Here is a 15,252-nt window from a genome sequence, read left to right as displayed (position 1 = left end):
TTCTAATAGCAAAGAATTCACTTTAGATAGTGATTACGTTGCATTTGTGATGATGTCGCTACATTCTCATTTGTACTTTTATCCTCAATTACAGACTTGGACCATCTTCCTTGCATTAATTTCACTGTAAAATTGCTTGGTGCATTCCTTCCAAGTGAGGCATCACTTCACTTATGAATCTGCAGGGTTATCATTCAGCACCTTTGCTCTGTCCATTGCAATAGCAGGGATTTCCTAATGGCAACCCATTTCAATTCCTCACCCCATTCCAATATCAATATGTCTGTCCGTGGTCTCATGCACTGCCCAACTAGACCATCCACAAATTGGACAAACAACATCCCATATCAGTCTGGGCACCCTCCAACTAGACAGCATTAACATTTCTCTGGTTTCTGTTATCTTCTCCACCCTGCCTCCCTTGTTCCCCATCCCTACATCTTCTTTCCTTAATTTTGGAAAGAAAATCAAAAGAAAGCAAAAAAGCATTTGACTTTTAATGAAGGCTTCTTACATTCTCTTGATTCTATGGGTGCAAAGACAAAAAGTTGAAAATGGGCCTTGAAGGTCTAGACATCCAACTGCAAGCTCGGTCTGTCCATTTAGTGCGGCTCCTATCGTTCAGATTGAAGGGAGGCGGGGAGAGCTACAGACCGATGGCCTTCTTGGGAAGCAGCAACACCTGTTCTTAAAACTGCACCAAGCAACTTTACAATGAAATTAATGCAAGGAAGATGGTCCAAGTCTGTAATTGAGGATAAAAGTACAAATGAGAATGTAGCGACATCATCACAAATGCAACGTAATCACTATCTAAAGTGAATTCTTTGCTATTAGAATAAACACCTTGAGGCTCCTGTGTCTTGTGACAGTTATTCTAGATAGAACTTATCAAACTTCAATCATACCCAAGGTGCACCTGATGTGCATGTTCTGCATTACATCATGGAGTTTGGATCTTGAGCCAGAACCAAAAAAACTTGATAACTGTCATGGCTTAAATAGTTTGAGGATGAATGAAGCTCGTTCATAATTAAAGAAACACACCTACAAAGTATTACATCAATGTTATTAAGTCAGTAGTTCAAGGTCCCCACCATTTATGAACATGCAAGTTGTCAGGAACACATAGTTTTGCACACCATAGCTCAATTTGCAAATCAAACGGTTTGGACTTGTCTCATAGAAAATTGACATTTTAAGTGAGAGGCAGTAGCTTTTGTTTTATCAGTGTGGCCCAACATGTCAAAACATGCTTTTCCTAATCTGTAGATAATTTTCTTTTTAAGCTTCTACATTTCCATGAACTGGACATTGCTGGCAACGCCAGCATTCAGTGTCCATAGCTAATTTCCCCTGAACAAAGGAGGCTGTTAAGAATCAACCATATTGATGGATGCAGTCACATAAATCAACTAAGGACAGATTCCTTTCTCATTGGTGAACTGTCTCAATTGATCCCTGGTAATTTCTTCAAAATTTAAGTGTATTTATTGACTTGAGGATACATTTTTAGGTGTCACAAGGAGATTTGAAGCCATGTGAGGGGTTAATCAAGGGTCAAAAAATGACCTCAGCAAGAAATCTATGTCACATCTTGAGTATAATTCAATATTCTAAGCAACTTCCTGGAGCATAAACTGAGGAAGCTTTGACAGCAAGCCTCATCGGGTAGATTACAGAACAAGTAGTAGGCTATACTCTGCAAAAGAGGCCAGTTTTGTAAGAGTCACAATGGAAGAGTTAAAAGTGGAGAGCAGAGCAACTCCTCAGGTGCATTTTACTAGAATCAGCAGGGAGCCTTTGTGCACAAACCGGCCTTCCCATTTCATTTACTGTACAGTATTTAAACAATGACAACACTGAAAGACTCTGATCTTCATTGATACTAAAATGGTCTGTAATATCTTAAAATCATGAAGGGCAACTATCGATACAACTATTTTTTCTTTTAACTCAGCAATTTGGACACATGCATTTCTAAAGCAGTACATTATAGTACCACCTGGAGACTATCCAAATATGGATTCCTGAAGAGACAACCAATGTGGTGTAGACTCTTCATCAATGACTTATTGCTGAGCTCCAAAGATATCATCGAAGTATGATGAAACTAGCCTGAGTCATTGTCAGTTACTGGAAATATTAGATTTGATCTAGTTCTCATTACATTCAATTTGTTTCTTTTTTCTTTCCAGGTGTTGCCTAAATCACGATCAATGCTATCACCGGGCAAAAGAAGAAGAATGCAGATTTCTGATAGACAGCCCATACATTGAACTTTATTCCCATTCTTGCTCAAAGAACAAGATCACTTGCAGTGGTAAGTATCCAGCCTTGTCACACCTGCAGAAATGATCTTCAGTGATGTTTATTCACTGGAAAACAAGGTCAGGGCATAGGTTAAGGCAGCATAGATTCAAATTAATGTTTGTATAATAATTATGGTGAAGAATTTTGCCTGGGAATTGAGCAGGTACACGATCTATACAATATAGTAAATGTAGCATGATGTACCCTGTCTCTGAATTGTCATAAGGACAGCTGCCTCATAAAGGATGCCGTCCTCTTAAGATTGTCACAAAGCACACCTCATATCTCTTCCTGCCGATTTGTTAATCTGAGTTTCATTTTTTTAAAAAAAAGACTGGTACTGAAAACCACCTATTTAAAAATTGTTGCCTTCGATGGAAACCAGGAACATTTTTTTTGAATTTTATCTGAAAGATATTTTACTTAAATGGTTCTATTTTCTTTACTTGCAAACTCTAAAATGAATGCAGAACTGAATTATTATCCAAATAAAAAGATTCATCTTTGATTTGTTGAGTGCTACTTTTGTAAAAGTGCACTCTCTGTTACACTCTTTTCCAACAATACTCAGTACCAATATTATTTTTAAAATTCTGTTTTAAACACCAGAGAGGATATGTCCAATATCCTCAATCCCTCCTTATGATATGGCCCTGCCGTCTGAGGACCCTGACTAATTAATGCATTGATGATGCACAGTTTACAAGACCAATGCATCTGTCCTTTGGTATGGATCTGTTGTACAATTTTAGAAAGGTTTCTATTCTCTCATTGAAAACTCTAAATCACTGCTTCTCCACCTTTTTCTTTCCACTCACATTCCACTTTAAGTATTCCCTATGCCATTGGTGCTCTGTGATTAGTAAGGAATTGAATGGGAAGGGAAGGTTGAGAATCACTGCTCTAGACTCAATTGTTACTGAAATATTCGGCTTGAGAAAAATTGTCATTGGCCCATTTCCTTTAGAGTTATGAAACCATGCACATAACAAGTCATTTAGGGACGATTAAAACAGTGGTTTTCAAACTTTTTCTTTCCACCCACTTACCACCTTAAGCAATCCCTTACTAATCACAGAGCATCAATGGCATTGGGAATACTTAAAGTGGTAATGTGAGTGGAAAGAAAAATGTTGAGAACCACTGCTAATGGTAAAAATCTGTGGCTTTTCAACAAGCACAAAGAAATCACTCTCATATCAACATTAAATTGCTTATCATTTAAAAAATATACTATTTTATTTTTCTTAGATTAGTGAATAACCTAACTTAAGTATGTTGTATTATATGTACCTGTTATAGACATTTCCTAGCTTCTAATATTTCCCAATTTTTAAAATATCATCTTCAAGGAAACATAAGCATCAATATTCTGAATTGCATCTTATCAATCCAAATAAATCAAACTTTGTAATTGCATCTTTAAGTAGCTTTAATTTTTCGTTGATTAAACAAAAGCATTTTGAATATGTTCGCATTGACATTTTCATAACTTGAGTAAATAAAGCATTCTGTATAATAACGATATAAGATTATAAGATGAATTAAGATGATAAGTAATGATTAAGAAGATAAAAATGAATTCAAAGAAATGTATTCTGACCTTACACCTCCTCCATGGTTCTTCCAAGAATGAGGTGTTACAAGCCCAGAGGACCCATAAACCCAACAGCAATAGATATTTACCAATACAAATGGTTACTTAAACGAAAGTTGCTTTTAATTATCTTTAAACATGAAGATAATTATTGCTATAATTAACTTATCGCTATTGACTTACTTAACCTAACTTAACCCCCTTCTAATTCTAAGTGCAAGTGTATGTAATGTGTGTGTAAGTTCAGAAAAGTTATTTTCTTCACAGTCCAATCTCACTTCTCATTCCTCCAAGTTCACTGGTTGCAGCCAATTCTTATACTGTGCACAGAATTTAACATTTATAAAGTTCACCAGGCTTTGGTGCTTGAAAGGTATATGGTTACCACTCAGGAAGGTTCTTGTTGGTTTAGAGAGAGAGATTTGTTGTTCCAGGACATCCACAACTGATGCACTTCCATCAGCCATTTCAGTGTCTTGCTGATGAAACTTGCCCTGTCAGGGTTCTCCAGATGATAACCTCTTTCTTTCAGGTCACCACAGAGTGCCTTTTTGTTTCTCTTATTTCAAGTGAAACATTAGACAGCCAGTCCTTTCCTTTGCATGAACCACAAGGTCTTTGACTAGGCCGTCTTACAAATGGGCTTTCCATAAACTTGCCAGCTTGTCCTATATCAGTCCCAGCTACTTCTGCTGGCTGTAACACTGTACAAGTGATCTCTGTGTCTCCATCTCTCTCTCTCTCTCTCTCTCTCTCTCACACACACACACACACACAGAGAAAAACCTCTTTGACTCTCTCTGCTTGCAAAACCTTATGACCCTCTTAGATCAGCAAGCTCTCTTCCAGACAGCAGTGACTCCGATATGCTCTTTCATCTGTTGCCTGTGGTAAACAACAATCCATTAGTGAAGTGTCTTGAGCACTCTTCAAATCTCTTGCAAAATCTGTGAGGCCCTGATATGTCTAGTATTAGCATTAGTATTAGTATTAGCTATTATTTCAAGTAAGATCTGTTGTAAAGTGTTTGTATGTAACCTACTCTAACAAACCTGTTCCAATTTATCTCCCAAAAACATATCTATATACTCTGTGACAAAGGGAATTCCCGATCTGCACGAATATCATCACATATGATGTCATAGTAACTATGGTAACACTACAAAACAAACATTTCTTAAAGGGAAAGTCATAAAATAACCATAAATCACAAACACAAGGTTTCAACCCTTACACCTGTTTGGATGTAGAATGTACAGTAAAATCCCCGTTATCAGGAATACATAAAGCCAGCAGCCCCAAGCAACCGGCAAAAAAAATTGCAGAATAGGTAAAAAAATATGAAAGTTTAAATTGGCACCCACCCACCTCCAGCGGTTAGTTCGCCAATCATGTAACACACAAGCATACTGGGGATTTTACTGTAATCAGTTTGCTACATCTGGACATTGTATATATGTACAGTTTATGTGTCTCAAGAATATCTTGTGTTTTCAGGTTTTAATGATATATGTTTAGTGGGACTAACTGAAGTGCTCAAGAAACACAGCTGCCAGAAAAGAGTCAACTACCAACTGTTCTTTATTTTAAACAATTGCGCGCTCCATAAAGGGGAGTGATGTCAGTGTGCCTCATATAGGGGAGTGATGTCAGTGTGCCTCATAAAGGGGAGTGATGTCAGCGCGCCTCATAAAGGGGAGTGATGTCAGTGTGCTTTCTAAAGGGGAGTGATCTCAGTGTGCCTCATAAAGGGGAGTGATGTCAGCGCCTCATAAAGGGGAGTGATGTCAATGCTTCATAAAGGGGAGTGATGTCAGCACACCTCACAAAGGGAGTGATGTCAGCACGCCTCACAAAGGGAGTGATGTCAGCACGCCTCACAAAGGGAGTGATGTCAGCGCGCCTCATAAAGGGGAGTGATGTCAGCGCGCTTCACAAAGGGGAGTGATGTCAGCGCCTCATAAAGGGGAGTGATGTCAGCGTGCTTCATAAAGGGGTGTGATGTCAACTCACACAGGTCTGCAAATGCAGGCTTCTCTTGGGCAAAGAAGGGTAGTTGCATGGCTCCAATATCACAACTTTGGGTATTTTAGGAGGGCATCCCTGGCGCTTGGGAGGTGGGGCATGTACAGATTCAGCAATTTCCATTTGTGCAGGTTTCAGTCTGTCTCGTGTAAAAAGTTCTGGTCAGCCACCAATGTCCAATAGCACCATAGATCCTGCAGCAGTTTATAAGGCCCCTTGTAAGGTTGCTGTAGGAGTATAGCGTGAGATGGATGTTGAACAAAGACGCAAGATGTAGAGTTGAGAGCAGCAGGAACGTGTATAGGCAGTGATCCATAATGAGTTGCTGGAACTGGAGCCAGGGAACCCATCTTATTCCTTAGTTCTTGTAATTCCTCTGTAACCAAGGATCTAAATTTGGCTGGAGAAAGAGTGATGTCTGCCGGTACTAGGAGTGGAGCGCCGTAAACTAATTCTGCTGAAGAGGTCTCCAGGTCATCCTTAGGTGCCATTCTAATACCCAGCAGCACCCACAGTAACTCATCTGCCCACTGAGGCCCGTTAATTCTTCCCCGCAAGGCTTGTTTCAGATGCCGGGGAAATGTTCCACTTGCCCATTAGCCTGCGGGTGGTTTGCTGTAATATGGTGTAATTGTACACCACAAAGTCTCACCAGATTTGCCTACAAGGTTTAAATTGAGTTCCCCTGTTAGAGGTTAGATGGATAGGTACTCCGAATCGAGCAACCCAGGTCGAGAAAAGTCCGAGCACATGTTTCAGCCGTGATGTCCATCATTCATGTAACTTCTGACCAGCGGGTAAAACGGTCAACCATTGCTAGTATATACTGTTGACCTCTGGACATGGGCAGCGGGCCCACAATGTCTATGTGTATATGCTGAAGGTCGTAGGTGTGCAGTTGGTCCTTAGCTGTCTGGCAGGAGAGGCATATTCGTGCTCAGTGAGTGTCCTGCTTCCTTAAGCCATGCCAGATATAGTTTGAGGACGTAAACTTGACAGTTGTGCAGACAGATGGATGGGATAGGCCGTGAATGTGGTTGAAAAGTTTCCCCTGCAAAGACAGTGGGATGATTGTTCATTGGTGGTTGGTTGAAATATCACAAAATATGTTCACCTGGTCAGGACCCAATGGAACGCCAGCTAAGAGCAGGTCTGTAATAGCTGTACGGAAAGCTTGTACCTCCTGGTCCTCTTGTTGGGCTATTGTGAGAGGCTGGAGATCCAGCCCTCCTGTAATCACATTGACCACTATACTTGACAAGGCATCAGCTACAACATTGTCTTTACTGGACAAATGTCGCACATCAGAGGTAAATTCAGAAATATAGGCTAGAAGTCTCTGTTGATGTGCCGACTAGGGATCCATAATCTTGGCAAGGGCAAATGTTAGAGGCTTATGGTCAGTAAAGGCAGTAAGATGCCTGCCCTTGAGAAAATATCTGAAATGTTTGATGGCCAGATAAAGCGCTAACAACTCCCACTCAAAACCGCTGTACTTTCATTCAGGTGGGCGTAGGTAGTGGCTGAAAAATGCCAGAGGTTGCCAGTGAGTGCCGATCTTTTGTTCTAGGACCACCCCCATGGCAATGTCTGATGCATCTGACATGAGCCAAGTGGGATGTGCATATGGGGGTGGGCCAACATGGTTACCTTTGAAAGCGCCTCTTTTACTTTTACTAGTCCAGAGCAGTTTTTAGGATTGCCGGTGAGGATGTGGAACAATGGCTTCATGATCCTGGCAGCTGCTGGGATGAACCTGTTATAAAAGTTAAGTATTCCCAGGAATTCTTGTAGCCCTGTAACTGTAGTGAGCTTTGGGAAGGCCCAAATGGCTGATACTTTATCTGGAAGTGGGGTTATGCCTGTGTTCAAAATTTTGTGTCCCAAAATATCAATTGTGTGTTTGGCAAATGCACACTTTGCAAGGTTGAAAGGCCAAAATCCTGAAACCTCTGGAACAATTATCACAGGTGTCCATCGTGCTCTTGTGTTGACTCACTGGCCACTAAGATGTCATCAAGGTAGACGAAAAGGAAAGGTAAATCTCTCATGATGGTGTCCATTAAACATTGGAATGTCTGATCTGCATTCTTAAGGCCAAAAGACATCCTCAGAAACTCAAAGACCAAATGGAGTAATAATGGCCAGTTTAGGGATGTCATCTGGGTGGACAGGGATTTAGTGGTAACGTTTTATTGTCTACCTTCGAGAAGATACATTTGCCATGGAGGTTGGTGGCAAAATCTTGAATGTGTGGTATTGGATACCTGGCTGCCTGTTGCACCATTGAGGCGTCGGTAATCACCACAAGGTCTTAGGCCACCGGATGCTTTGGGAACCATATGGAGTGGCAATGCCCAAGGACGATTAGACCTTTGGATGATGTCTAGTTCCTCCATAGTTTTGAACTCTTTTTTGGCCTGTAGTAGCTGGTCAAGGGGAAGTCTGTGTGCCTTGGAATGTAGGGGAGGGCCAGTGGTGGTTATGTAGTGCTGTTCCATGATGTGGAGAGACTAAATGGAAATCTGGTGTAAGTATTTTAAAAAACTCTGCTAATAAGTTCACAGAATCATCAGTGGTGTTTGCACACATAGCAGTGTTGCCAGCAGATGACCTGAAGAAAGTAGGCATGTTTGGAATGTGGTGGCATGGACCAAATGATGCCCTTTCACATCTACCAACAAGTCATGTCTCCTCAGGAAGTCCGTTCCCAAAATGGGCTGTCCTACGGCCGCTAGTATTGAAAGTCCAGCAGTAAGCTGTGTCACCTAATACCAGTTGTATTGACTAGGTACTGTAACTGCTAGTCGTAGTGCCATTGATAGCACACAAGTCAGCTTGAGGCACTCGAGATTCCAACTCGTAAGAGGATGATGGGAAGATACTGAACTGAGCTCTGGTGTTGACTAGCAGTTTGCATCCCATGGGCTGATCAGTGGCATATAACAGACCAGTCTGGTCGCCAACCACCGAGGCCATCAGTGGCGGTTGGTGTTGTCATTTCCCTGGGAGTCAACCATGTAACTGCACGGTGGCACACAACGATGCGCATTCCTGCCCCACTTTCTGTGGTAGAAACACCACTCGCTGTTCTACAATGGGATTTTCTTCCTTGGTAGCCATCGCTAGTGGCTGCATTGACTTAACTGTCCAAGGTGACCTGTTGAAACTTTGCCACGGGAGGCCGAGGTACCCTGTGAAGTCTGTCTGCCTCCCTCGGCACTTTCTTTGGTTTGGAGAAGTCAGCAGAAGAGAGCAGCAGGGCGATGTCACGATTGAGCCATTCCAAGAAGCTGACTTGAATATTAAGCAATTGAAATGGCCATCTGCTAACACAAGCATTTCATTCATTCATCAGTTCTGATGACCTTCTGTCACCCAAATCGTCAAGGTGGAGTAAGCGTGTGCCTCCTTTCAGGTCAGACATGCTGAAAGTTGTGAGGAGGATCCTCCTCAGGCGGGTTGTTTATAAAATCATCTACCTTGGCAGCAGAATCTTCATCTAATGAGGTGACTACATGCCAGAATTTGGTGGTTTCATTTGTTCTGTTCCTAATGTGGAACCTGGCCTCGGCCTGCTGGAACCATGGACGTGGTCTGTGAGGCCAGAAGGTGGGCAGTTTCAAAGCCACCGTGTGCAGCGTAGTAATGGCATCCATTCTGCAGGCTTTCTCACTTGTTTCACCCATCAGAGTCACCAATTTAGTGGGACTAACTGCAGAGCTCAAGAAACAACAGAGAAGAGTCAACTACCAACTGGTTTTTATTTTAAAGAATCACACCCCTCATAAAGGGGAGTGATGTCAGCACCTCATAAAGGGGAGTGATGTCAGCACACCTCACAAAGGGAGTGATGTCAGCACGCCTCACAAAGGAAGTGATGTCAGCACCTCATAAAGGGGAGAGATGTCAGCTCGCTTCATAAAGGAGAGTGATATGAGGGTGCCTCATAAAGGGGAGTGAAGTTAGCGTACTGCAGTCATTGTTTCTGGCAACATGCCAGCAGGGAAGCAACGTGCTCCATCAACTCATGCGAGTCTGCAAATGCAGGCTTTTCCTGGGCAAAGGGGAGCCCACACCATTCTGTGCTGGCTGCTTGGTACAACAATTCTGCCTGTCCAGCTGTGCGGCTGCTCGGTTCTCCACATCTGCATAATATTAGTTTAGCTACTCATTCATTTTCATCTCTCCTCTGCCCCTCAAGGGGCAAACAATGATTTTTGCTGTTCTTTTCATAATTTTCAAGTAGGTGCGGAAGCTCTTGTGTTTAATTACTTACTCTCACATTCCATTTTCTTCCTCTCTCAATTTTTTAGTCATCCTTTGTTTGGTTTATAAAATATTCATAATATTCCGGTTACTACTGTTCTTGGTAACATAAGTATTTTTAAATTAAAAATTTTAATACAGCATGGTAACTGGCCCTTTCGGCCCATGGTCTGCATCACCCAATTACACCCAATCAACCTACACCCCCGGTATGTTTTGAAGGGTGGGAGGAAACCAGAGCCCCCGGGGAAAACCCTCGTGGATGTGGGGTCAAGTTTTGATCACTGGTGCAGTAATAGCCTTGCATTAACTGCTACACCAACTGTGCCACCCAATTCTTTTAATTCTCCCTTTAACCTTTTTTAGTCATTCGATGGATCACATTTCCCATTGAGTTCTTGCTTCTGAATAGCATATGTTCATTCAGAATAAGAAATACTTCTATAAATGCTACTTATTGCTTACCTACCTTTAATTTATATCATAACCAACATGCCTGAAGCCTATGTAAAGGGCATTTTGTATCTAATGGGTTTAAGTATATCACCTTTGAACGCAATGTAAAATGTGTCTTCCTACATTTGCACTGAATATGCATGTGTAATTAATGACACTCCATTTTCAATGACTTTGTTGAGTAATATATGGGCTAAAGGTGACATAGTTACAAATTTCAAATTTGAAGGAACTAGATTGCAGAGCAACATTTCATCGAAATGGAACGCCCTTCAGCCAATGGTTTTAAAAAAGGTATTTATTTTTTTGAGAAATCTCATCAGCACACATCTTCAAGCTACCCCCCCCCTTGGGAAAAATATACAGGGGGATCAGAGACAGCACCACCAGGCAGAGAAACAGTTTCTTCCCACGGGCAGTGAGAATGCAGAACAACAGATGAGCTGCTCATCTATTTATGAGACTACTATTTATTTTTTAAAAAATATGTATTGTTTGTCTGTAAGTGCTTTGGTTCAGTGTTTGCATGTTTTTACACCAAGAAAGTGGCGAACGCTGTTTCGTCAAGTTGTACCTGTTCAATTGGATGATAAATAAACTTGAACTTGATGAGGATTTGCCCCAAATCCATTTTTAACAGATATAATAGAGTGAAAAAGTTATGAAGAGAAATATTTCATTCATTGGTTGTTAAGGATCTGAAATACACTATGAAGATGATGGAAGGAATTTTGATGATAAATTGTGAACTGTAATCTACAGGATTACAAAACAATGACATGGGATGTACTTTCAAACCCTGGCAGAGACATGAGGACTAAATAGCCTGCTCCAATGAAGAACATCTGGTACATTAGACCTTTCACTGACCCAGTGAAGAACCAAGATGCTGGTCAGTTTAACATGACTCACAATAAGAAATACTATTTCTTCAAATAGTAATACTTGTTTATTTCCAAAATATACAAAGTAAAAATCCTAAAGAAGCAGCAAAACATGGATCTAACTATCGTCTATGAAAATCAATATTATCGCTGGGTTGACTGGAAAGTTTGTTTGGCAATGAGCCTTGGATGTGTGAAAATCTGTGGTAGGTTAATTGACATTAGGTAGAGTAATTAATAGTAATTAACAGTGGCAATGAGCTCAAGAGGCAACAATTTAGCATAATTGTTAATTAGAAAATCAAGTTCAAGTTTATTATCATCTGACTTTACATATACAACCAGACAAAACTGTTTCTCCAGACTACAGTCACACATAATACACAGCACATAATTCCAGATGTACATGAAATATAATTTACTATCTAATATATACTTGTGCTTGTATATCTGTTTGTTTGTTCTCCATGCAAGTCTATGGAGCACTCTAGAAATGTCCGAGGAGTTTCAGTAGGGGTAACATTTGAGGCTGAATGACGTGACCACATTGAATTTAACCTACGTCCATATGTTCAGAAGTGTTATTTGACCAGTTTGCACTGACTTGCAATACTGTTATTTATACAAGTATTTACTAGCCCTGACTTGCATTACTGTCTACTATAATTGTGCTAATATTTGATGTTGAATGTCATGACCACATTGAATTTAGCCTTTAAGGTTATTTGAGGTTCAAGAGTTCAAAAAAATTGAACATGCACCAGGGACACCTCAATTAAATATAGTGCTGTGCATCAATGTACATTCAGAATAAAAATAAGTGGCCAAACCCAGTTCAATATGTGCCCAAAAAAGTAAAGTAACATTGGCAGAAGCTCTTCACAAGCCCGTAGTGTTAGATAAAGGAGAAAGCAAGAGGCAGCAGAGGGACATCAGTCTCGCCTCACTGTTGGTGCTTCCAGACATGCAAGGAGCAGACAGCAGGAAACAGAACAGCAGCGATAGGCCTGTCTCAGTGCTCAGGCCTCCAGACAGGCAAAGAGCAGGCAGCAGGAAACAGAACAGCAGCGATAGGCCCATCTCAGTCCTCAGGCCTCCAGACAGGCAAGGAGCAGGCAGCAGGAAACAGAACAGCAGCGATAGGCACGTCTCAATGCTCAGGCCTCCAGACAAACAAGGAGCAGGCAGAAGGAAACAGAACAGCTGTGATAGGTCCATCTCAGTGCTCAGGCCTCCAGATGGGCAAGGAGCAGGCAGCAGGAAACAGAACAACACCAGGCCTGACTCAGTGCTCAAGCTTCCAGACAAGCAAGGAGTAGACAGCAGGAAACTGAGGAACAATGCCAAGTCCACCTCAGTGCTGATGCTGCCAGGCATTCCATGAGCAGACATCAAGAGTCTGCTGAGAATTACCATGAAGGTTTTGGGGAATTTTGTTTCAACCATTTAGTCAATAACTGAGGGTTTTATTTCCCAGGCAATGCCGGGTATCCTGCTAGTATACAATATAAAATATAACAGGGTGGAACTTTTGGCTTGGTGGTTAGCACAACGATTTTACAGCACCAGCGATCAGGACTGGGGGTCAAATCCTGCGCTGTCTGTAAGGGCTTTGTACATTCTCCCCGTGGGTTTTTTCTCAGGGCTTTGGTTTCTTCCTACTCTTCAATAAAAACATACTAGGGTGTAGGGTAATGGGATGTAAATTGGGTGGTATGGACTCGTGGGGCCACTGCAGCCCCTGAAAGGTTCACAGTTAAGTGAGGATAAATAGAGCCCAGCTGTAACTAATTAAAAAAAACTTGGTCACTAACAGACTGATTAGATTGATGTGGTGAGTGCTGCCATGGAATATGACTGCATATAGCCTGTACCCAAGAAGCCATCTTTCAGTCTTCAGGATTAGGTGAGACTTTCACAGTTGAAGAAAGTGATGAAGTAATGTGATGCACATTCAAATTCTGACCACTTCCTTTATCTTTTCCAGGCAAGAATAACCCCTGTGAGGATGCTATTTGTAACTGCGATCGCACCGCAGCAATCTGCTTTTCCCAGGCACCTTATAACCCCCAGTATAAAAATCTGGACAAGGATATCTACTGCTGAGAATTGATGCAGAGTTAAGGACTAAACAAATATTAATAAAGCATTTTTGCTGCTTCTTTGTCCATTGATTATTAAACAATTAACATACAAACAGAAAAGGAATTCCATTGGACTCTAAATTTAGTTGTTCAAAACCTAAATGACTAGTGTATGGTACTGATTTATGTTTTGGAAGAGACTAATGCATAGTGTACATTGCCGATCCCATGACATTCGACTGTTGTTCCTCATTTATACTGCACTAATAATCCCATAGTCCCCAATGTTTGCAGTTCCTGTTTATAATCACACTGATCTCAGATTCCCACTTGGTTTCAAACACTTGACCCCACCATCCCCAATGATTACTTCCATGCTGATCACTTGCTGCTTAAAGCAAAGTGCTAATCTGTGTGAGAAAGAAAAGATTAAGCCCTTGAGGTTTTTCTGACCCATATATCCCTAAAAATGTACTAAACCAACCCTATCCCGTAACCCTCTATTTTTCCTTCATCCATGCACCTAAGTGTCTTTTAAATGCCCCTAATGTTTCAGCCTCCACCACCATCCCAGCCAAGGAATTCCAGGCACCCATAACTCTGTAAAAACCTACCCCTGATGTCTCCCCTAAACTTACCTCCCCTAACTTTGTGCATATGTCCTCTGGTGTTTGCCATTGCCATTCCTGCCCTGGGAAACAGGGCACCCTATCTATGCCTCTCATAATCTTGTAGACCTCTATCAAGTCTCCTCTCATCCTTCTACACTCCAAAGAGAAAAGTCCCACCTCAACTAACATTGCTTCATAAAACTTGTTTTCCATTCCAGGCAACATCCTGGTAAATCTCCTCTGCATCCTCTCCATGGCTTCCACATCCTTCCTATAATGAGGTGACCAGAACTGACCACAATATTCCAAGTGTAGTTTCACCAGAGATTTGTAGAGTTGCAACATGATCTCTCTACTCCTGAACTCAATCTCTATTAATGAAGCCCAGCATCCCATAGTCCTTAATTATTCTATCAACCCCTGCAGCAACCTTGAGAGATCTATGGATTTGGACCCTAAGGTCCCTCTGTTCCTCCACACTGGTAAGTATCCGACCATTAACCCTGTAGCCTTCTGGTTTGCCCTTCCAAAATGCATCACCTCACACTTACCCAGATTGAACTCCCATCTGCTATTTTTCTGCCCAACTCTGCATCCTGTCTATATCATTTTGTAATGTTCCAGAACACTCCACTAGTCATCGACCTTCAGGCAGAATACTTTCCTTCCACAACTATTCTCTGCTTTCTTCCTACAAGACCAGGGTTCAAATCCCATACTGTCTGTAAGGAGTTTGTACATTCTCCCTATGTCTGTGCAGGTTTTCCTCCAGGGCTCCAGTTTCCTTCCACCCTTCAAAACGTATTATGGGTTGTAGGTCAATTGAGTGCAATTGGGCGGCACGGACTTATGGGCTGAAAGGGCCTGTTACCATGCTGTATGTCTAAATTTAACATTTAAAAAATTATATTGAGAAAATACATAACCCCAGCATCTGCAGATTTTCTTGTTTAAATGCCAGTAGAGCTGCTGCCTCAAGTTCCAGTGACCCAAGTCTGATTCTGAACTCCAGT

General features: G+C 41.5%; 1 protein-coding gene across 3 annotated transcripts in view; it reads left to right on the top strand.

Annotated features, from left to right (window-relative positions):
- The window catches only part of LOC138761467 (phospholipase A2, minor isoenzyme-like), a 63,089-nt gene extending 49,383 nt beyond the window's left edge, over window positions 1–13,706 (top strand). For all 3 annotated transcript variants that reach the window (XM_069933661.1, XM_069933663.1, XM_069933662.1), the window contains exons 3-4: window positions 2,199–2,323; window positions 13,532–13,706. In XM_069933661.1, coding sequence (XP_069789762.1) covers window positions 2,199–2,323; window positions 13,532–13,650 — 244 coding nt within the window. In that variant the 3' untranslated portion in view covers window positions 13,651–13,706. The remainder of the gene's footprint in view (window positions 1–2,198; window positions 2,324–13,531) is intronic.
- The last annotated feature ends 1,546 nt before the right edge of the window (window positions 13,707–15,252 follow it).

This window comes from Narcine bancroftii, chromosome 4, assembly GCF_036971445.1.
Source record: "Narcine bancroftii isolate sNarBan1 chromosome 4, sNarBan1.hap1, whole genome shotgun sequence".
NCBI classification, from domain to species: Eukaryota; Metazoa; Chordata; class Chondrichthyes; order Torpediniformes; family Narcinidae; genus Narcine; species Narcine bancroftii.
This window is presented reverse-complemented; position numbering and strand designations above follow the sequence as displayed.